This window comes from Saccopteryx bilineata, chromosome 2 (assembly GCF_036850765.1).
Source record: "Saccopteryx bilineata isolate mSacBil1 chromosome 2, mSacBil1_pri_phased_curated, whole genome shotgun sequence".
In the NCBI taxonomy this organism is placed as follows: Eukaryota; Metazoa; Chordata; class Mammalia; order Chiroptera; family Emballonuridae; genus Saccopteryx; species Saccopteryx bilineata.
In genome coordinates, this window is record NC_089491.1 from 238,929,300 (window position 1) to 238,953,072 (window position 23,773).

General features: G+C 40.4%; 1 protein-coding gene and 2 pseudogenes across 4 annotated transcripts in view; 2 read left to right on the plus strand and 1 right to left on the minus strand.

Moving 5' to 3' along the window:
• ARHGAP32 (Rho GTPase activating protein 32) overlaps window positions 1–23,773 on the minus strand; it is a 394,792-nt gene that overhangs the window by 249,307 nt on the left and 121,712 nt on the right. The window contains exon 1 of one of the 4 annotated variants that reach the window (XM_066259720.1): window positions 10,209–10,368. The exons of 2 other annotated variants lie outside the window; for them this stretch is intronic. In XM_066259720.1, coding sequence (XP_066115817.1) covers window positions 10,209–10,324 — 116 coding nt within the window. In that variant the 5' untranslated portion in view covers window positions 10,325–10,368. Of the gene's footprint in view, window positions 1–10,208; window positions 10,369–23,773 lie in introns of those variants that run through there. One more of the 4 variants, XM_066259721.1, reaches the window with a different exon arrangement.
• LOC136323784 (cysteine-rich PDZ-binding protein pseudogene) lies at window positions 18,555–18,873 on the plus strand (annotated as a pseudogene).
• LOC136323819 (keratin, type I cytoskeletal 18 pseudogene) lies at window positions 19,982–21,026 on the plus strand (annotated as a pseudogene).

Below are 23,773 nucleotides of genomic sequence, written 5' to 3' on the forward strand. Positions count from 1 at the left end.
GATAAAAAAAAAAATTAAATCATGTGCTACAAAAAACTAGAATTGGGGTGAGGAAAAATGGTGATTAAAAAAAAAGAGTATCTGGCCTTGACTGGTTGGCTCAGCGGTAGAGCTTTGGCCTGGCATGTGAAAATCCTGGCATCGATTCCTGATCAGAGCACACAGGAGAAGCAACCATCTGCTTCTCCACCCTTCTCCCTCCTCCTTCTCTCTCTCTCTCTCCCTTCCCCTCCTGCAGCCATGGCTCAATGGTTCGAGCAAGCTAGCCTCCAGTGCTGAGGATGGCTCCATGGCCTCACCTCAGGTGCTGAGAAGGCTCGGTTGCTGAGCAACAGAGCAATGGCCCCAGATGGTCAGAGCATCGCTGGGTAGGGGGCTTGCCAGGTGGATCCTAGTTGAGGCGCATGCGGGAGTCTGCCTCTTCACGTCCCTGTCTCTAACTTCACTAAAAAATAAAATAAAAATTTTTTTAAATTATAAAGAGTACCTGAAGTCTCATTGAGGGAGAAGAAAATTGAGATAAAGAGGAAGTAAAAGTATTCTGAAGATCTTAAGAAGAGAAATAGCAAAGAAACGGTGGAGCCATATTAGGAAAAAAACCCAGCACACCTGGGTGACTTTTCAAATAATAATAGAGGAAACACAAGTATGAATATGTGAGCATGGACAGGGACACTAATCATTAATGGACAATAAAAGTATAGAAGAGCTTTGGACCTGGGCCAGTTGGCATACTGCAGGGGTCAGGAACCTTTCTGGCTGAGAGAGTCATGAACGCCACATATTTTAAAATGTAATTCCGTGAGAGGCATACAATATGTTTAACACTAAATACAAGTAAATGTGTACATTTTATGTAAGACCAACACTTTTAAAGTACAATAAGTCTCTGAATTCTTTTTTTCTTTTTACTGAAGTTGGAAACGGGGAGTCAATCAGACAGGCTCCCGCATGCGCCCGACCGGGATCCACCCAGCATACCCACCAGGGGGCAATGCTCTGACCATCTGGGGCGCTGCTCTGTTGCGACCAGAGCCATTCTAGAGTCTGAGGCAGAAGCCATGGAGCCATCCTCAGCGTCCAGGCCAACTTTGCTACAATGGAGCCTCGGCTGCAGAAGGGGAAGAGAGAGACAGAGAGGAAGGAGAGAGGGAGGGGTGGAGAAGCAGATGGGCACTTCTCCTGTATACCCTGGCCTGGAATCGAACCCAGGACTCCTGCACGCCAGGCTGACATTTTACCACTGAGCCAACCGGCCAGGGCCATCTCTGAATTCTTTTTAATAACGTTGTTATGCTGTTGCTAACCAATGATGAATAAAGTACTTCTTACCATTAATGCGACTTCTAGGGCTGCATGGTTTTGCTGATGGCTTTGTAGTCTGGCTGATATGTGGTAAGGTTAAGCTTCATGCAGGCATTGAGACTTCCATCCGTTAAACGTGATCGTAGGTTGGTCTTAATGTTCTTTAGATGTGAGAAAGACTGCTCACATGCATACGTAGAGCCAAACATTGTCAGTACAGCAATACTCACACACTGCTGTGTGTAGTATGTGACGGGAAGCATGTTCCAAGTTTTGACAATCAGCTGGTCCACGGGTTGAAGTTTTTTCATTTCTCCCCATTTGTGTTTGCTCACCAACTCTGCTTGCTGTCGTGCAAATCTTTCCAAATCTTCATTCAGTGACTTGAACTTATTCACCCACATTTCTGAGGTCTTCAGGTCAGCAGCTTATAGCTCAAAATCTCTGACAGAGACACCGGGGATGTAACTCAGGTCGGCAGTGTCCACTGCACCCACGTGTGGATGGGTGATGAACTTAAACAGACGAGTGTGCTCACAAAATCCTCCAAAGTGTGCTTTGAATGACTGCAGATTAGATGTGAAGCCTGCTAGCTGCTGGAGATCAAGATGTTGAGCAGGGTCACTTGCTGTGCATGCATCTTTAAACTCTCCCAGTTTTTCAAAGTGTAGTAAATGACCTGTTTCAATGTATGCGATGAAGAGTTCCAGCTTATTTTCAAATGCAAACACTGCTTGTTGAAGGAATAAGACTGTATTTCCAACGCCTTGCATTTTCACATTGAGCTGGTTCAGATGTTCAGTCATGTTCACGAGAGAGTAGAACTTCAGGAGCCACTCAGTGTTAGCTAACTCAGGATGCTCGGCGTTTTTCATTTCAAGAAAAGTCCGGATTTCGCTCAGACAAGCCACAAAACGGCTGAGCACCTTCTCTCTTAACAATCAACGCACATTGCTGTGCAGAAGCAGACCAGGATAATTATTCCCAACTTCATCCAGCAGTGTTTTAAACGTGATCATTTAAAGCTCAGGCAACCATAAAGTTGACTACTTGAATGACCAGCGACATCACCTCACCAAGCTGCCACCACACATCTGAGCACAAAGCGCCTCCTGACGTAGGATGCAGTGAAAACTTAGGATGGGTCTCTTTTCACGTTCACGGAGAAGTGCTACGAATCCTCTGTTTTTCCCCACCATGCACAGAGCACCATCAGTACACACCAAAATAAGTTTATCCATCAGTAGATTTTTTTCTTTAGTGAACTCAGTGAAAGACTTGAATAAATCCTCCCCTCTTTTTGTCTCCTCCATAGGCAAAACAGCAAGAAGACTTTCCTCATGTAGTATGTCACGGACAGCATACCTTACAATCACACTGAACTGAGATAAATGGCTTATGTCTGTTGACTCATCCAAAGCGAGAGAAAAGAATGGTGCTGCATTTATGTCCTTCACTTGTGTTGCCTCAATTTGATTTGCCATCATGATGGTACGATCGTGAACAGTTCTTGCCGACAGAGGCATGTCTTTTATTCATTTGATTATCCTGTCTTTATCTGAAAAGTTGTCAAAAAGTTCACTGGCAACATCAAGCATGAATGTTTTGGCATACTCCCCATCTGTGAATGGCTTTCCATTTCTCACAATTGCTAAAGCACCAGCAAAGCTAGCCGAATTCCAGTAACCTTGTTGGGTCCAAACACAGAGTTGCTGCTGACTAGCTTGAACTCTGCACAGTAGCTCTTGACATGCTTTCTTCCTGCTGTCCCCCGCTGGATATCTCGATTCAAATGTAGTATTGTGTGTGTCAAAGTGCCGCTTTATATTTGACCGTTTCATCAATGCAATTTTATCATTGCATATTAGACACACTGCAGAACCTGCTCTCTCCACAAAGGTGAATTCCTCTGTCCATTCCTGCTGAAAAGTACGATACTCCTCATCTTTTTTTACTTTTAGCCATCTTCTTCGTCAAAAGGGTTTCTGCAATTAGCTAGCTGACTATTTGATTAAAAGGAGGGAAGTTTACTTTCTGACCTCACAACAACCCGTGTACGTTATGCATTATCCAATAAAAATTTGGTGTTGTCCCGGAGGACAGCTGTGATTGGCTCTAGCCACCCGTAACCATGAACATGAACGGTAGGAAATGAATGGATTGTAATACATGAGAATTTTTTATATTTTTAACGTTATTATTTTTTTGTTAAAGATTTGTCTGCGAGCCAGATGCAGTCATCAAAACAGCCACATCTGGCTCACAAGCCATAGATTCCTGACACCTAGCATAGTGGACAGAGCGTCAACCTGGCAAGCACACATCCCAGGTTCAATCCCCAGTCAGGTAACACATGCGAAGTGACCACGTTTCTCTTTCCCTTCCTCTTCCTCTTCTCTCTTCCCCTCTCACAGCCAGTGGCTCAACTGGTTCAAGCATCAGCCCTGGGCACTGAGGATAGCTCAGCTGATTTAAGCATCAGCCCCAGATGGGGGCTGCCAGATAGATTCCAGTCGGGGCACATGCAGGAGTCTATCTCTCTAGCTCCCCTCATCTCACTTAAAAATAAACACTAAAATAAAACCATATAGCAGAACTTCTAAAATTAAATAGCTAGAAAGGTTTTGCTTGTTCTTATTATAATCCTGGTAGGCTAGTCACATAATATATTTTTTAAAAGAAAATTGACTATGTTATATTCATAAGCAGAACTTTAAATGTTTCAGAATTCTTTACTTACTAAGTTTTAACATACAAATGACTGTTCTAAGCTGGTTTAATGTTTAAGTTGAACACAAATTTTAAAAAAAATATACACTTTAAAATTTTTAATGGTACATAAACAACTTAATAGCTTGGAATTTTTATACAGTTTTATGTAGTTTCTGTGCTCTAAGTCCCTTCTTGATTATCAGAAACCTTAGACAGATAGATATAAGAAAGGCTCAGCTTGGATTCCACTGCAAAGTGTTTAACAGCTGAAATAGCAAGAAAGTCTTGTGCTAGCACGCCTCATGATTAAGACAGATTCATTTCACAGATAGACAGTCAGCCTAATGGCTATACTCCAGTATGGCATAGAATTTCCTGAAATTCAGCAATGTTAACGTCAGACTCTGCTGATTACATTGAAGTTATTATTGTTACACTGGTAGGAGTATGTTAGGGGAAAGTTATGTTTAATATTAAAAGAATATGGGAGAGGTTAACCTATACATTCCAGAACACACATAAAAGGTTACAAAGTAATATAATCTTTTTTTTACAAAATTCACATCTTTTTTGATATTGTACATAACAGATTATTAATGATGAGATGAGAAGTCACAGAGTATAAAGTAGGTCTGGGTATAATACTGGTACATATGTCAATGGTTAACTGTTAATGCTACCTCTCTATCTTTTGAGGTTCATTAAAATTGATTGAGGCCCTGGCCGGTTGGCTCAGTGGTAGAACGTCGGCCTGGCGTGCAGAAGTCCCGGGTTTGATTCCCGGCCAGGGCACACAGGAGAAGCGCCCATCTGCTTCTCCACCCCTCCCCCTCTCCTTCCTCTCTGTCTCTCTCTTCCCCTCCCGCAGCAAGGCTCCATTGGAGCATAGATGGCCCGGGCGCTGGGGATGGCTCCTTGGCCTCTGCCCAGGCGCTAGGGTGGCTCTGGTCGCAACAGAGCGATGTCCTGGAGGGGCAGAGCATCGCCCCCTGGTGGGCAGAGCTTCGCCCCCTGGTGGGCATGCCGGGTGGATCCCGGTCGGGCGCATGCGGGAGTCTGTCTGACTGTCTCTCCCCATTTCCAGCTTCAGAAAAATACAAAAATAAATAAATAAATAAATAACCTTTTAAATTCCTGTGGGGTGTTTGATTTAAAATTGATTGAGATTCCCCAAATCAAGAATTTCTAAATAAGCCTGACCAGGTAGTGGTGAAGTGGGAGGAGCGTCAGACTGGGATGCAAAGGATCCAGGTTCAAAACCCCAAGGTCGCCAGCTTGAGCGCAGGCTCATCAGCTTGAGCACAGGGTTGCTGGCTTGAGTGTGGAATCATAGACATGAGCCCATGGTCACGAGCTTGAGCCCAAAAGTCACTGGCTTGAAGCCCAAGGTCACTGGCTTGAGCCCAAGGTCACTGGTTTGAGCCAGGGGTCACTTGCTCTGCTGGAGTCCCCCTATCAAGGTACATATGAGAAAGCAATCAATGAAAAACTAAGGTGCTGCAACGAAGACTTGATGCTTCTCATCTCTTCCCCTTCCTGACTGTCTGTCCCTCTCTCTATGTTAATTACACACACACACACACACAAAAAGAATTTCTAAAGAAAACAAAGGAAGAATCATGATATTAGTGAGATAACTGCATGGGCTTACAGAAGAATTTAGCCATTTAAGTAAATTGTCCTGATGTGATTAGAAACAAGAATGAAAATATAATAGCATATTCCAAGCCCTTGTTACCCATTTGGATTGATGTAACATCTTCTAAATCATGGCATCATTTTAAATAAGGCAGAGCATGAATAAAGCAACCAAAAAACCAATCCAGTGCCAGAATTATATTAGCCTTGGGATGCTAAAACCAATATGTTCATCAAATCATCTAGTTTAACTAAAGACAAAAGTTTCTCGTCTCATTTAAAATCAACTGTCTAACAATAGAGACAGAAGGGAAGATCTGATTGAGAGATTTGGGCATCTGCAGACTCTACTGATTTTAAAGATACACAAGTTCTAAAAGTGTGGTTCAATTATGCACTATATCATCTCTGTAACTGTTTCAAACTGTATGTCATACTTGCCAAGCTATGTTATCTGCCAAAACTCTAATGTTAGAGAAGACTAAGAAAGATTACCTAATAAGCATTGCTACCCTCAAATGTCAAAGAACTAGAAACTTTCATAATTGTGAGTCAGTAATAATTTCTAGGTGATGTAGAGGTCAAATCTTTAAAAGGTCACATTACCATATATATTAATTCACTTTTATATTGGTTAAATAATCTATACATCACGATGCTCAAAAACTCCTCAGAAAATGAATTGCAGAACTGAGATTATCAGCCTGACCAGTGGTAGCACAGTGGATAAAGAGTTGACCTGGGACACTGAGGACCCAGGTTTGAAACCCTGAGGTAACCAGCTTGAGTGAGGGGTTGCTGGCTTGAGCATGGGATCATAGACATGATCCAATGTTTTCTAGCTTGAGCACAAGGTTGTTGGCTTAAGCAAGAGATCACTGGCTCAGCTGCGGCCCCCTGGTCAAGGCATGTGTGAGAAGCAATCGATGAACAACTATAATGACTCAACTATGAACTGATGCTTCTCACCACTTTTCCTTCCTCTCTAAGAAAAAAAAAAAAAGGATTGAGATTATCAGCTACAGCCTCTAAAAGTTATTTCTTACCAAAGGAAAACATTTACCAGCAGATATATCAAAAATCTTTTAAGTAACTAGTCTTTCACTTTTAACATCAGTTATATTTGAGTTCAAATTTTTGTTCTACTATATTCTGACAATATATTCAATAAATTTTGTAAACCATAATTTCTTCACCTGGAAAAAAGGAAAAATAAGACTTACTATGTAGGACTGATATGCTGTATATAACATGTCTGGCTTAGTACACTGCATATAACAACTCCCGAATGAAATTTTTAAAAATTAAAATACTTGTTTTACCTTTTCTGCCTCACATTCCTTATCTGGTTTACAGAAGGGTTATTTTAATAATCCCTAAGGACTATTCTATTCTAAGGAACTCTATTCAGTCCAAGAACTATTTTACCATAATGCTATGGTAGATATTAACTTCATTCTACAAGTTAGAAATAAAAAAATTAGAGATCTGTGACTCAAGGGTAGAGAACTACTGCCATGAAAGATACTGGGCAACTTCCTATAGTGCTATACTGTAAGAAAAAGTATCCTGTCCTCCAACAAGTCCAAAAATAAATGCTAGTCCAAAAGCTACCAAACATTAACGCCCATCTGAGTACTTCCTTCTATAGCTGATGGTAGGGGAAGCACCAGAACCTACACTTTAGGTGCAGTATGACTTGACTCTTTTAGCCAGGCGTCTCCAAACTACGGCCTGCGGGCCGCATGCAGCCCCGAGGCCATTTTTCCAGCCCCCACCACACTTCCGGAAGGGGCACCTCTTTCATTGGTGGTCAGTGAAAGGAGCACACTGACCATCTCATTAGCCAAAAGCAGGCCCATAGTTCCTATTGAAATACTGGTCAGTTTGTTGATTTAAATATTGTATTTGTTCCGATTTTGTTTTTTGTTTTTTTTACTTTAAAATAAGATATGTGCAGTGTGCATAGGGATTTGTTCATAGTTTTTTATAGTCTGGCCCTCTAATGGTCTGAGGGACAGTGAACTGGCCCCTGTCTAAAAAGTTTGGGGACCCCTGCTTTTAGCCATGGTGTTTCAAGTGACATAATGCTATTCTTTTTCTTTCTTTCTTTTTTTTTTTTTAATTTAAGTGAGAGGAGGGAATATAGAGAGACAGACTTGTGCATGAACCCTGACCAGGATCCATCCGACAACCATCATCTGGGACCAATGCTCTGCCCATCTGAGGCCATGCTCGAAACCCAGCTATTTTCAGCGCCCAGGGCCCACACGCTCAAACCAATCAAGCCATGACTATAGAAGGGGAACAGAGAGACAGAGAGAAGGGGGAGGATGAGAGGTAGAGAAGCAGATGGTTGCTTCTCCTGGTTCCCCTGACCAGGAATAGAACCTGGGGCTTCCACACGCTGAGTCAACGCTCTACCACTGAGTCAACTGGCCAGGGCCGACATAATGCTATTCTTTAAGAATTAATTAAAAACCTAGCTTAGCAGCTATCACAGAAAAGAAAGAGTGCACAATTTTTTGCCCTCTGTTTGTGTATTACGTATATGAGTATGAGTGGAAATTAACTAGAAGGTAATCAATAATGACAGTTTGCTTTAATGTGCATTAGCACAGACTTTCTGTGGGGTTTTTTTCTTATTATTAACTTGATTTTACCAAAACAACTCTCATATACAACAGCAAGTCTACTCTACTACTTGGTTCTCCTAAGGTTACAGCTACAACTCCTGCTACCCAACCCTTCACCTTTGATGCCCACGCGCATTGTTTCTGTGAGGCACTTCAGCTGAACAGCGCCCTGCCTGTTGTGAAAGCAGCCTGGTGCCCCATGTCTTACTGCGGAATAGGTGAGACACACTACATGAAATGTGTGTGCCGATCTCCTGGTCTCTTTGCTGCTTTTTAAATAAGGTAAGACCAAATCTCCCAGACATAACTGGTTTGGGAAAGCCAGGATGATATTCAGAGATTAAATAGCATTGTAACCAGGACAAATACACCCATGGAATCAGTTTCCTAAAAGAATGCATATAGTAAGGACCTCAGTTTCTCAGGATGGAAAAGCTGTCACATAGTCCTGATGAAAGGAAAAGCTCAATCTTATGCAGTTTTGCTTCTAAATTTAACTGTCAGAGGAAAAACCCAGGAAGGTTCTTGCTGCCTAACAAGTTAATCGAGTATCACAGTATCACATCTATTACAACGAAGTGTGGGTTGTTTCTTCCTTTGACAAATACCCCAAAATAACTTCCATGATTTTAATACCAGTCTAAATACAAACAAAATAAATACTTTATTCCTACAAATTGTTCATGAGACTGACCACATTGAAAACTAAGAAATACGAGTCACATCAGCACACCTTGGGAGAAACGTGGTTTACTCAAAAAAGAAAGGCTAAATAAAACTATGCAGAGAATGAGAGAGTTGGCACAAGACTTTCATATGCTAACAAAATAGTTCCTTTGAACATTAAATTATTCTTGAAAATTTAAACCATACTTCTTAATGATTTTAACCACTGATTAGAAAAATCTAGTGTGAGTTACCAAGAGTTCCTAACAGTCAATCCCTTTTGTCATTTAACCTGGACTCAAAAATAAAATCTGTAAATAAAAAAACCCTTTATCTTGAGAAAGGGAAACACTCTTTAAATTAAACATAGAGAAAAGAGCCGATGAAGATAATGGTATGTTCACCTACCCAAGTGCTCACAGGTAAAATTATAAAAGATGTTTAATTGCCCATGTGGGTGGCAGTGATATATATGACAAATTTCTTCAAGAGATTTTGTTAATGCCTCCAAAAAAAATCAAATGCTATTTGGAAAAGAAAAGCCAAAATAAAGCCTCCTAAAATCTATAACAGCACAACATAATTAATAAACAAATGGCACTGTTCCCACAAGCTGGGTAGGACCTCTATCCTCACCAACACCACTGAACTTTGAAAACTACTTATCAGGAAGCATTTTCTAAAAACTCCAATCATAAAGTTACAGCAAAAGATTCAAAACCAAAGAAGACTGACAGGGCGGGAGAGGGGAGTGAGCTATAAGGTCAGAGGTAAGAGTAAGGATCAACATCATGAAATAATAAATTTATGCTTAATCAAAATGTTTCATACACATGAATAAGGCAACAAAAACACACATACAAAAACATTCTACGAAAAGCAGAAAGAAAAACCTATTATATTCAAATTCAGATTAAATCTATCAAATACAAATCAGGTATAGGAAGAGGTAGTAGTTCACTATAAGTCTCTACTTGAAATTCCTGAAATGCCACTACAAAACCTGTCTAACACCTTCTCTTCCTGGTGTTCTAACAAGTCATTTAGACTGCATTTTACAAGCTCAGGGCAAGCTGTGGAATGAAGAGCGCTAAATACAACTAGAAACCTGTCCTCTTCAGCGCCAAACCTTCCCCAAGAGAAAGGAAAGTCTCACAGGAAAAGAGATTAATACACAGAAGATGGGAAAGGCGGTGGGAGTGAACAAAGACACAAAGGTGAGAGAGAGAAAACTGGGAACTTCATAATTACCTGAAATTTTCTTTACCTTCTCCCACTTCGCTGTCAGTCACCAGGGTGATAACTTCAGAATCCAACCAAAAGACATTGTCATCTCCTAACGTGCTGCTCTCACTTTCGGTCTCCATCTTATAATCAAAACTTTAAACCTCAAGGCATGGAATAAAGAACAGCCACATTCAGGATGTTCAGCTCTATTTATGTACACTCAGGTGTGTGGCCGATACCCCAGTGATATGCGATCATACTGGGCCAGTCTATTACATACCAGTTTAATTACAGTCGGGGTAAAGACAGGAAATCACACACAGCATACTCACTGCATCTGACTGCTACACCTGTGACATCCAGACCCCTCCCACTGCCTCAGGCTCTGTGACCTACATAACTAAATGCAGAACCCAAATGAAGGTGATTTCTCAGTAATTATTTATTATTTATTTAATCACAATTTTTCTCCTCTCAAAATATCCAGTTACGTTGAAAATAAATGTTTTAAAAATGCCAGCTTTTCTTATTTATATCCTTTGGCTATTTCAGGCTTAAGAAAAATAAACAGAAAACTAGAACAGATAACACTATATGTAAACTTCTCTGTGGCCAACCACCAGAGAGGCATAGTTACACATTTCACAGTTAAGAAGGATCACAATTTATGGAGAAGATAAGCCTAAGGATTTGCCCAACTTCATGTCTTCTAATATTACATGCCCACCTTTCCCTCCCCTCAGTAATAATTGTCATATACACTTTTGCTCAGGTATGTACATGTATCCAAATTAGGACATTCACAGCCAGGCTTGTCCATGGCCTTAAAAAAAATCCTAAGTTAAAAGATGCTGAAAATTATATCAAATACAAAGCATGCACCATCTTTTTTTTTTTTTTGTATTTTTCCGAAGCTGGAAATGGGGAGGCAGTCAGATAGACTCCCGCACGCGCCCGACCAGGATCCACCTGGCATGCCCACCAGGGGGCGATGCTCTGCCCATCTTGGGGCGTCGCTCTGCCGCAATCAGAGCCATTCTAGCGCCTGAGGCAGAGGCCACAGAGCCATCCTCAGCGCCCGGGCAAACTTTGCTCCAGTGGAGCCTTGGCCGCAGGAGGGGAAGAGAGAGACAGAGAGGAAGGAGAGAGGGAGGGGTGGAGAAGCAGATAGGCGCTTCTCCTGTGTGCCCTAGCCAGGAATTGAACCCAGGACTCCTGCACGCCAGGCCGACGCTCTACCACTGATCCAACCGGCCAGGGCCAAAGCATGCACCATTTTTACACATACTTTAAACTACACACATCAATAGTAGCAGTAAAATGACTGTCCGGGGATTGAGCAAAAAGTATGCCATCCATACCATTTGCAACAACACAACTGTTACTTAGAGAACGGCCGTGTTGGTACCATCCACTGACATGTCAGATATTCACAGGTATCTCTGTCTTTTAAATGAGCAGCAGCAACTACTGAGCCCTGGGTTTCTATTAAATCTGACCAGGTAAAAAAAAAATTTTTAAGAGATATCCTTCAATTTTTATACTTGAAAATAAGGAAAATGAACCTTCTAGCTGACATTATTTATACTTTTTTTCCTGCCTACAAAATTATAACTTATATAACGTGTTACTATTTTAATCTTGCTACTTCCAAACTCTATATAATTTTAGTCTACTGACTGTGGTTATTAAATATATTTATGCTAGAAGCCAAAATTCCTTGTCAAGCACAGGAATACATTTAGAAAACAAACAGTTATTGATAGCAGCAAATTTGGAAAAAATTCCTGAACAATTTACACAAAGGTACCTTGCAAATTAGTGGAACAATTTCCACTCAAGACAAATCCATACCATATTTTGGCCTGAATAATCATTTTTTTAATTGAAGGAAATTTATTGAGACTGCTCTATGCCATAAATCCCATATCATATTCCAAAGATTCTTTAGAGGTAGAATTTGATCCCTCCTTCATGCTATCCATCAAAATTAATTCCCAATGGATCAAAGGTTGAAATGTAAAAAAAAAACCATAAAAGAAAATCACAGGAAAGCTTTACCATCTCACAGTGGGAAACTCCTTTCTAAGTATAATTTTAAATGCACTGAAATCATAAAAAACTGATATATTTATAAATTTTAAAAAAGTTTAAATCTTCCCCAAACTATATGTGTGTGTACATATACATATACTCACATATATATGAGCCATCTCAAAGTAAATAACTGAGACAATAGTATTTGCAAGATATTACAAAGGGTTAATTTCTTTCACATATAGAGGGTTCCTACATACATGTGAGATTTAACAACCCAAAAGATAAACAGGCAAAGAGCATGAACAGACTGATAATAGAAAATATAAAGAAACTTTAAAATATAATAAGTATTTAATTTCACTCATAAATAGAAATGCAAAAAAAAAAAAAAAACCATAATAAGATGCCTTTTGCCCTGGCCAGTTGGCTCAGTTGTAGAGCGTAGGCCCTGTATGTGAAAGTCCCAGGTTCAATTCCTGACCAGGGCACACAGGAGAAGCGCCCATCTGCTTCTTCAACCTTCCCCCTCTCCTTCCTCTCTGTCTCTCTCTTCCCCTCCCATAGCCAAGACTCCATTGGAGCAAAGATGGCCCGGGCGCTAAAGATGGCTCCATGGCCTCCGCCTCAGGTGCTAGAATGGCTCTGATTGCAGCAGAGTAATGCCCCAGAGGGGCAGAGCACCACTCCCTGGTGGGCATTCTGGAGTCTGTCTGCCTGCCTCCCCCCCTTCTCACTTTGGTAAAATACAAACAAATAAAAAATAAAAGATGCCTTTTTTAATCTATCAGGCAAAGATTTATAAAGTTCTAACAAACTGTTTGATGCAAAGTGTGGGAAAATAAATATACACTGTTGGTGGGAATATAAAATGGTATAGAACCTCTGTGCAAGGCAATTTTCCAAAATCTACCAAAATTAAAATGCATATAAATATTTTTGGCCCAGCAATTCCCCTTCTAGGAAATTATATTATTTTCACATGTGGAAGTAAGAGATGAACAGTCCTGACCAGGCGGTGGCGCAGTGGATAGAGCATCGGACTGGGATGTGGAGGACCCAGGTTCAAGACCCCGAGGTTGCCAGTTTGAGCACAGGCTCATCTGGTTTGAACAAAGCTCATCAGCTTGGACCTGAGGAGCCACTGGGCCATTTCACCTTCAGATGTTTTAAAGTACCAAAAGGCTACAGAATTAATATTAATATTTTAGGAGGCTTGGAGAACATTTTATTAATTTGGGTTAAGGTGTGCAGAGAAATTGTGAGAATAGTCTCTGTACTGTGTGATTGGCATAACCAGGATGGCTCTTGCCATTGTATTATAAATGAAAAGGGAAGGAAAGCATAGATTCCCTGACATTCCACCACACCTGTGGGGAAAGGGGTGAATGGCTAGCCAGGTGCAGGAAGGGAAAAGCCAAAAAAAACCTTTTCTTATAACTATGAGCCATTTGCGGGCATTTGTCCCCAGGAAACTACCTCTCTTAAGGAAATGCATGTGGTTAATACCTCTGACTCTGGACAGAGAGATGGCGGATGAACACTAGAAAATATAGGAAGGCCTTTTAATATGTAAAGAGATATCTTTCTACCATTGTGTTGACTTGTAAATTTTGTTTTCTCCAAAATGATGTATGGTTTGCAAATTGAACATGGTCCTATCATGTTAAAGGACATATGACTATAGCCAATAGCGGTAAGGGGCTCCTAATTGCAATTTTTGCTTCTGTACTTCCCCCTTACAAAACTATAAAAACTAAGTAGAACAAAGGACCAGCGCGCTCTCCGTCAGATTTCTGTCGGAGTTCCCGCCGCTTGGCCAAGCTAGACAATAAAGCTTTAATGTGTAAACGACGGACCTTGCTCCTGTCTTCCATATTTCGGGTCCCTCCGAATTTGGATTAACAGACCCAAGGTCACTGGCTTGAGCAAGGTGTTACTAGGTCTGCTGTAGCCCCATAGTCAAGGCACAAATGAGAAAGCAATCAATGACAAACTAAAGCCACAACAAAAAACTGATGATTGATGATTCTCATCTCTCTCCGTTCCTATCTGTCTGTCCCTCTATCTGACTTTCTCTCTGTCTCTGTAAAAAAAAAAAAAAAAGAGAGAGATGAACAGAAGTATTCACTGTAGTATACTTTATAATCACAAAATAGAATAGTGAATACAACCTAATTTGCCCATTATAACAGAAAACTAGATAATTAAATTATGGACTACATATCCATAGAATGGAATGCTATGCAGCTGAGTGAGAAACACAAAACAACCCTATTAGTTGTAATATTGAACAAACCTTAAGGCAGACTTTAAGGCAAAGAAAAGAGAGGTAAAGGTATAGTACATATGAAATGCTGCAATTCACATTGTCAAAGAGAAAGAAATATGCATGACTACCTGTGTGCAGAATATCCACAGAAAGACAGCACCAGTAATAGCTGTTCCCAAAGGAAAAAATACAGCAGAAGAAGAGGAATGAGAAACAGTTTTTCACCAAATCATGTATATACAACCCTTGCAAAAATAAATAAATAATTTTAAATGTAATCTTTTATGTCCCTCAGTAAATAACAAGACTTTTAAATGTTATTTTAAGTATCTACGTCTTCTTTTTCTTACAAACAATTTTAACTTTTTTAATACATTTCTATTAACCCTATTTACTTTTCCTTTTAAATCATTTCTTTTGCTTTCATTATGGTGGTTGCTTCACCTCCCTTCCTCAAGCCCATTCAAACACAAAAAGTAGACTATAAGCACTATTTTTATGCAGAACACAGGGCAATCTCACTGATCCCTCCCACCAATCTGACATATTCACCAAGACAGACCTTCCAAGACTTGTTTCACAGTGTTGACTCTGCTATGAAAAGTTTTAAAGATTGTTTTTAACTTCAAAATCAACATGTGGTCCATTTTCTTTTCCCTTCCTCAGTAGCTAATAAAAATCTAGCACAGGCCTGATTTGTAGTGGCACAGTGGATAAAACATGGACCTGGAACACCTAAGTCCGTGGTTCAGAACCCTGGTCTTGCCTGGTCAAGGCACAAAAGGAAGTTGCTGCTTCCTGTTCCTCCCCATTTCTTTCTCTCTCTCTCTCTCTCCAAAATGAATAAATAAAATGTTAAAAAAAGAAAGAAAGAAGGGAGGGAGAGAGGGAGGGAGGGAGGAAGGAGAAAGAGAGAGAGAGAGAGAGAGAGAGAGAGAGAGGAAGGAAGGAAGGAAGGAAGGAAGGAAGGAAGGAAGGAAGGAAGGAAGGAAGGAAGGAAGGAAGGGAGAGAAAGAAAATCTAGCACAAGCAAAAGGTACTGAATAGCAAAAGGCAGGAAGGAAACAGAGCTAATCCAATCACTGAAGCTAGGAAGTTCGAGGAGCAATGCTGTTCCTGAAGGCCACGTGACTGGCTTACAACCTGATCATCAGGAGTAAATATGACTTTAATCCCTTCTCTGCATATTTCCCATCCCAACCTAGGAAGAACCAAAATCTATGGTATTTGCATCTTATTTAAAGAAATCTAAGGTCCATGCTATGTCTGTAAGTGCAGAGACTGTATCTGCTTACTGTCAAATTCATAAGCCACATCACTTTCTTTCACTGTTTCCCTTTCAAAAGTTCACAAAATCCAATCCAGTAATACTCTGCTACAGCACTCGGGAGTCTCAAGGTGCTCTTATGCAAGGGGGAGAAAAAGAACATAATCTACCAAATGAAATTAAAATAGTCAGAGGCTACAGAGGACAACTCATACAACTACCTAGTTATGGACACATACAACAAGCAGGTTGTATTAGCTTCAGCATTCCACTGGCTGACTCAATAAATAACCTAACAGAAACACTTGCATTATCACACACATTAGATTCCAGAGACCTAAGGAAATTATCACTGGTCTGAGAGAGTACTCATTTTTGCTTTCAATCTACAGGTAAAATAAATCAAAACTATAAAATTCTTAGCACATAAAAGTAAAGTCTGAAACAAGTTATAATTCCTCCAGCAATGAGTTAAAGGCCTCAAAAATGTAATGTCTACATGTGGTAGTTAAATGAAAACACTGGCAAAAAGTAATAAATAAAATTTAGCAAAATCAGTCATGTTTTTAAGTGACCATTCAATACTAAAACAATATTTTTTTTGAATGACCAAGAGTAAATTTTTTTAAATTTTATTTAGAAAAATTTAATGGGATGACATTGATCTACATGAGAACAGGTTTCAGATAAACATTTCTATAGCATTTGAACTATTGATTGTGCTGTGTACCCATCACCCAAAGTCAAATCATTTTCTGTCACCTTATATTTGTCCCTCTTTACTCCCTTTCTCCACCCCCATCCTCCATAAACCCCTCCCCCTGATAATCACTTCACTTTTATCTATGTCCGTCTCAGTTTTATATCCTACCTATGTGTGAAATCATGTAGTGTTTAGCTTTTCCTGATTTACTTATTTCACTCAGTATAATGTTCTCAAGTTCCATCCATGTTGTTGAAAATGGCAATATGTCATCATTTCTACAGCTGAGTAGTATTCTATTGTATATATCTATAAAACTAAAGGAAAGGAGTAGACCACAGTTAATCAATGTAAAAGTATAGTATTGAAAGTTAAGAATTAGGTGTATGGTAGCTCAGTGAATAAAGTGTTGGCCTGGCATATGAACATCCCAGGTTCCATTCCCAATCAGGGCACACAGGAGAATTGACCATCTGCTTCTCTCCTACTCCCTCTCCCCTTTCTCTCCCTCCTTCCCTCCCACAGCCAGAGGCTTGATTGGTTCAAGCATAACCCTCAGTGCTGAGGATAGCTCCACAAGAGAGCATCAGCCTCAGGTACTATAAAAGTAGCTCAGCAGCAAGCACTTTGACCCCAGACAGGGTTCTTCGGTGGTTCCCAGTGGGGTGTATGTGGAAGTCTGTCTCACTATCTCCTTCCTGGAGGGAGGGAAATAGAGAAAGAGAGAAAGAGAGAGAGAGAGAGAGAGAGAAAGAAGGGAGGGAGGGAGGGAGGGAGGGAGGGAGGGAGGGAGGAAGAGAGAGAGAGAGAGAGAGAGAGAGAGAAAGAAAGAAAGAAAGAAAGAAAGAAAGAAAGAAAGAAGGAAAGAAAATTAAGTATTAATTATGCCATAACTGATTTGGTAAAAGGTCTTAAAAAGATAATGAAAGAAATATTGTTCAAATAAAGGAAATATTCCTGGCCTGACCAGGCAGTGGCACAATGGATAGACCATAGGACTGGAACCCAGAGGACCTAGGTTGGAGACCCTGAGGGAGTTAGCTGGCTTGAGCACAAGATTATCTGGTTTGAGCACAGCTCACCAGCTTGAACCCAAGGTCATTGACTTGAGAAGGGGTTACTCAGTCTGCTGTAGCCCTCCAGTCAAGGCATGTATAAGAAAGCAATTATTGAACAACTAAGGTGCCGCAACGAAGAACTAACGCTTCTCATCTCTCTCCCTTCCTGTCTGTCCCTGTCTGTCCCCCTTCTGTCTCTCTCTGTCTCTGTCACAAAATAAAACAAACAAAAAAGGAAATATTTCCTGAGTTAGAGTTTTGATTGAATATGCTATAGTCAGTGAGCTATAGAACAAGCAGGCTACAACTTTTATAAATGTAGGGCTAGTAAATTATGGTCTTGGCAGAAACTCAACTGTATGTATATACAGTACTCTGGTTACCACTGTGACTGGACCTCCTCCTAATGTTAATAACACTGCAAAAAAATGCTAGGTATAAACTTCATAAATAATAAACAGGGGAGTAATCAAATGATCAACTAGACTACATCTCAGTGGATGATCTGGGGTAGAGGTCTGGGAGGGACTAGGATGAAATCACTTAAGGGGTAAATTAGGACTAAATAAATAGGTTGGACTAAACCTGCATACTTGTACAACTCGGGCCAGGGTGTTACATAAACTTAATAGCATTTCTCCAAACAAACTACTTGAAAAATGTCAATAAATTGAATGTTTTAATCTACCATTTTACCCACTGGTATCCTTACCTGGATAGCTCATTCCACTATATAGTTATTTGAGACTGAAGTAGTTTTAGCAGCATGCTACTTATCTTATTCTGCCTGCTCCTGGGATCACCCACAGAGGATGGCAAGAATTGGAGTCAACAATAACTACTTAAAGTTTTAGAGAACATTCAACTACTTATAAAATTATAAGCATTCTTCTCATATCACCCACCCCATCCTCAAGTAATAGAATCTAAACATGAATCTGAGATATATCATTCTAATTTAAAATAAATATGTTTCTGATTGATGTTTTCAAGCTGCCGCTGCTTCTGCAGCTAAGTGAACCATCGTGGAAGAATGGTATGCAAAAAATGTGAAAAAATGTGAATAGTGCTGTTATCACTGCAGATACAGGGAACTACGGTGCAAAGAGCACCACAGAAAGTGGGGGAAGAAAGACCAGTGAAAATAAAGCGTTGGCCTTAAAAAATGCCAGATTCCATCTAAATGAAAAGAACAAGTTCTCCAACTACAGAATTTGTAAAAGTTCTGTGCATTAACCAGGCTCTCATTACTTGCCAGAACTGTGCCTACAAAAAAGTGCAACCAATGCTATGTGTGGAGAAAGGTTTTAGAGACCAAAGACTGCAAGCAAACATCTGTCCAGATGTACTGATGAAGTCTCCGGATTTCTATATGATTTTGTTTCCTGCTTTAAATTTTCAAGGCATATCACAGAAGTTCAAGTTACAAATGAACATGTTTTAAGACAAATGTAAACCAGGGAAGCTGACTAGCATTCATTCTTTTATTTTCAAGTTGTGAATAGTAACAACATAAAATAATAATAATAATAATAATAATAATACTAGTATCAGTAATTCTTCAGTTTTATTTTCCTAGAAAGGAGAACTAAGTTTCTACCTGTTCATTTAAATTTACTAAAGGAAACAAGCATTTTTTCCCATTATCTTTTGTAATAAAAATTTGTTCTGGTAAATTTTATTATCAATTCAAAAATAATAAGAAACTTTTGAAGAATAAAATAGATAAGTAAAATGAAGTTAATACAGGTAGCTCTGTAAAAACATACAGACTTATATTTAAATTTGAAGGGCACATTAGTTAGGAATTGAATATCTGCCTATTTCTTCTGATTTTGCTAGAGCCAGACATTAATGTTATTATCTGTAGTGCTTTTCATCTGACATTTTCCAAAGATAAAATGAATGCAAAGCACATTTTATGATGTCTCAAACAGAACAGACAAAATAATAAGGCTAACTTTTTCTTTTTAGGTTTCAATCCAGAATCTTCAAGTGGTGTTACTATTTCCTTGTGGTAAGATAAGCAGGTTTAGAAACTAACTTGCTGCTTACTGGTATGTAATGCATTAGCTATTGTTTCACTATGAGTAGTATTCAAGTTAAACATACAAAGTAATTGAGAACAACAGTAGTAGTTTTGAGTATCCATGGTTCTCATTTTATAAATAATGGTAGATTTTTTTTATTTAATGAAGCTCAAATGATTCAAATTCCTTCTGTGCCACTTATTACCTTCATTTACTTAACATCTCTCAGGTTTGATCAGGGGCCTGAACCTCAGTCTCGGCCTCTTGCCTTCCTCCCTGAACAACAGGAGCTTCTCATCACCCGCTCCAGCTTCTCCACCAAATACTGCACCCTAGGCTCTGTGCAGTTGCCTAACCATTAGCCCAGCCGGCCAGCCAACAGCAGGGCCCGCCGTCTATACAGGCGCTGGGACTCGGGTTCCTGATCTCCATGTCCCACCCCACCAGCATCCAGGGTGAAAGAGGAACTAGGAGCCTGGCCATGGGGATCACTGCAGGTCTGAGGGCATCCAGGGCATCCAGAGAGAGAGGAACAGTATGCGATGCCTGAATGACAGCCTGGCCTCCTTCCTAGAGAGGGTGAGGAGCCTGGAGGCCAATAACTGGAGACTGGAGAGCAAAATCCAAGATGGAGATAAATGGACCCCTGGTCAGAGACTGGGGGCATTACTTCAAGACTATCAAGGATCTGACAGCTCATTTCTTTGTAAGTTCTGTGAATAATGCCCATCTTGCTGTTGATGACTCAGAATCAAGTATGAGACGGAGCTGGCCATGCACCAGTCTACCGAGAGTGATATCCATGGGCTCCAAAAGGTCACCGATGACACCAATATCATGCGGCTACAGCTGAAGACAGACAGAGATCAAGGCTCTCAGGAGGAGCTGCTCTTCATGAAGAACCACAGGAGGAAGTCAAGTCTACAAAACCAGACTGCCAACTCTGGGTTGACCACGAAGCTGGATGTCCCCAAATCTCAGGACCTCAGTCATTCGGGCGCAGTATGATGAACTAACTTAGAGAACCGAGATGATCTAGACAAGTACTGGTCCCAGCAGACTGAGGAAAGCACCACAGGGGTCACCTCACACACCCCTTAGAATAGAAACTGCTGAGATGACACAGAGCTGAGGTACGATCCAGTCCTTAGAGATCGACCTGGACTCGATGAGAAATCTGAAGGTCAATTGGGAGAACAGCCGGAGGGAGTGGAGACACGCTATGTCATGCAGATGGAACAGCTCAACAGCATCCTGCTGCACTTGGAGTCAGAGCTGGCCCAGAGCCAGGCAGAGGGGCAGCGCAAGGCCCAGGAGTATGAGGCCCTCTGAATATCAAGGTCAAGCTGGAGGCTGAGATCATTATCTACCACCACCTGCTAGAAGAAGGGGAGCACTTTGACCTTGATGATGCTCTGGACAACAGCCACTCCATGTAGTCCATCTACAACTGTTTTTCAACCGCCAGTCCATAAACTGGTCCAGCAGAAATTTCCTGCCTGTCCATAAAAGAGTTTAACTACCCTGATGTTGCATAAAGATTATAGATCCAATGATCATAATCAAATTTGCTTATGCAAAGGGTGACTTCTACCTTAGCGGTCCCCGAAATAATTCTACTCTCACCAGTTCCCAAGTGTAAAAAGGTTGAACAACATTGGTCTACAAGACCACCTGCGGGATTGTGGCTGGCAAAGTGGTGTATGAGGTCGACACCAACATTCTGAGGTGTTAAGGTAACACAAGTGGGATACCCTTGGAGCACATTAGGCAAATAAAGTTCCAAAATCATTGAACATCAAAAAAAAAAAAGTTTGAATTTCAATTTTCTCATCTGAACAGAATAACTATGTCTATATTGCAATCAAAGTCATCAAATGAAACATTACTTATAAATTGCCTATGTAACAGTATTTATAAACAATAGATGTTGACAGAAACAGAAGGTATAACTAAGGATATTTCATGAATCTAGGTTTTAGATCTACCAAAAGTTAAACTCCTTTAAATGAGAAATCACAATTCTTTAAATTATTAAAATATCATTATCTCACTTAAAGATATTAACCAATGGCCTGACAAGGTGGTGGCGCAGTGGATAAAGCATCAAACTGGGATGTGGAGGATCCAAGTTTGAGACCCTGAGCTCGCCAGCTTGAGCACGGGCTCATCTGGTTTGAGCAAAGCTCACCAGTTTGGACCCAAGGTCACTGGCTCGAGCAAGGGGTTACTCGGTCTGCTGAAGGGCCTCGGTCAAGGCACATATGAGAAAGCAATCTATGAACAACTAAGGTGTCTCAACAAAAAACTGATGATTGATACTTCTCATCTCTCTCCGTTCCTATCTGTCCCTGTCTGTTCCTCTCTCTGACTCTCTCTCTGTCTCTGTAAATAAAAAAAATTAAAAAAAGATATTAACCAATGGCTCTGGCTGGCTAGCTCAGCTGGTTAGAGCATTGTCCCGATACACCAAGGTTGTGGGTTCAGTCCCCAATCAGGGCATATATAAGATTCAACCAATAAATGCATAAATAAGTGGAACAACAAATCAATATTTCTTTCTCTCTCTCTTCCTCCCTCCCTTCTTTCCTTCCCCTCTCTCTCTCTCTAAAAATAAATAAATAACCAATAATCCCTTAATGTCACAAATAGTCAGTGTACAAAGTTTTCCAACTTCCAGCAATCTTTTTTTTTTAATTCTTAGTTTGTTTAAATCAGAAAGTCCACACATAATATTTTAGGTAATAGATCTCTGAAGTCTCTTGTGATGTAAGGGTTCCTTGTCCTTTTTCTGTCATACATTTGTTGAAGAAACCAGGTCCTATATAATTTCTAACATTCTGCATCTTGCTGATTATATCCCAATAGTGTTGTTTTATAGGTTCCACTAGCTGTCATAGTTCCTTTACAGGTATTAATTCTGAAAAGCTGTATTGAATGCTTAGTTTGATGCTTTCTGCCTTATCTATCAGCCTTCTAAAAAAATATATTAATCAAATAAACAGCAAAATGATAAAAAGATGGAAAATAGAAAAAAGTAACCAAAGGGCCATAGAGAATCTTGCAATGACTCAACCAAGTTAAAGTGGGCAGCCATCCATGGTACAGCATATTAAGAGATTTCAAGTGTTGTGTGACTTCTAACCCAAGTGGGCTCCTGTACGCTCCACTGCTATCTATGACATTTCTGTGTCCTCCTACACAATCTACTAAGGACAGTCGCAATACCTGCACACATCTGAACAATCTATGACTAATACTAAGAAGCTACCCAGGATGTTTGCCACTAATTAGTTCCTACTATTTTAGAAGAACATGAAAGCTGCGTGAACTATGGACTATCCTTAAAGTAGAAGACTGAAACATTATAATAAATCAATTCTACTTGAGAAGGAAGAAGAAACAATTGATATCCCAGAGTAAATGATCAATTACCTGAAAAAAGTTGAAATGCAAGTTAATCCCATTCTAGTACACTAAACTTAGTTCCAGTCAAACATTTGAGATTAAATGGCTGTAGGAATCAGGAGGTCAAAGACTTATCTATAATGGGCTACATATCTGAGAAAACATGGATTCAGGATATAATGTAGCACAGAGGGATAAATATTAATAAACTTTCATAAACTTGAAATCCAAAATGTTAGTACCAAGTGTCAAAGATTTGCCAAGGAAAACTTGAAAAATCTCCTCCCCACTAACCCCAAGAAAATACTTAGTATTTGGTCAGTGTATCAGAATCTACAACTCAAAGAATAGTTAAAACAGTCAAAGATTCTACAAATATGAACTATAGTATATCTACAAACTAGCAAGGAGTTGTTTTTTGTTTGTTTGTTTTTTGAGGTTTTTTTTTGTATTTTTCTGAAGTTGGAAACGGGGAGGCAGTCAGACAGACTCCCGCATGTGCCTGACCGGGATCCACCTGGCACACCCACCAGGGGGTGATGCTCTGCCCATTTGGGGCGTCGTTCTGTTGCATCCAGAGCCATTCTAGCGCCTGGGGCAGAGGCCATGGAGCCATCCTCAGAGCCCGGGCCAACTTTGCTCCAATGGAGCCTCAGCTGCGGGAGGAGAAGAGAGAGACAGAGAAGAAGGAGAGGGGGAGGGGTGGAGAAGCAGATGGGCGCTTCTCCTGTGTGCCCTGGCCGGGAATCGAACCCGGGACTCCTGTATGCCAGGCCGATGCTCTACCACTGAGCCAACTGGCCAGGGCCTAGCA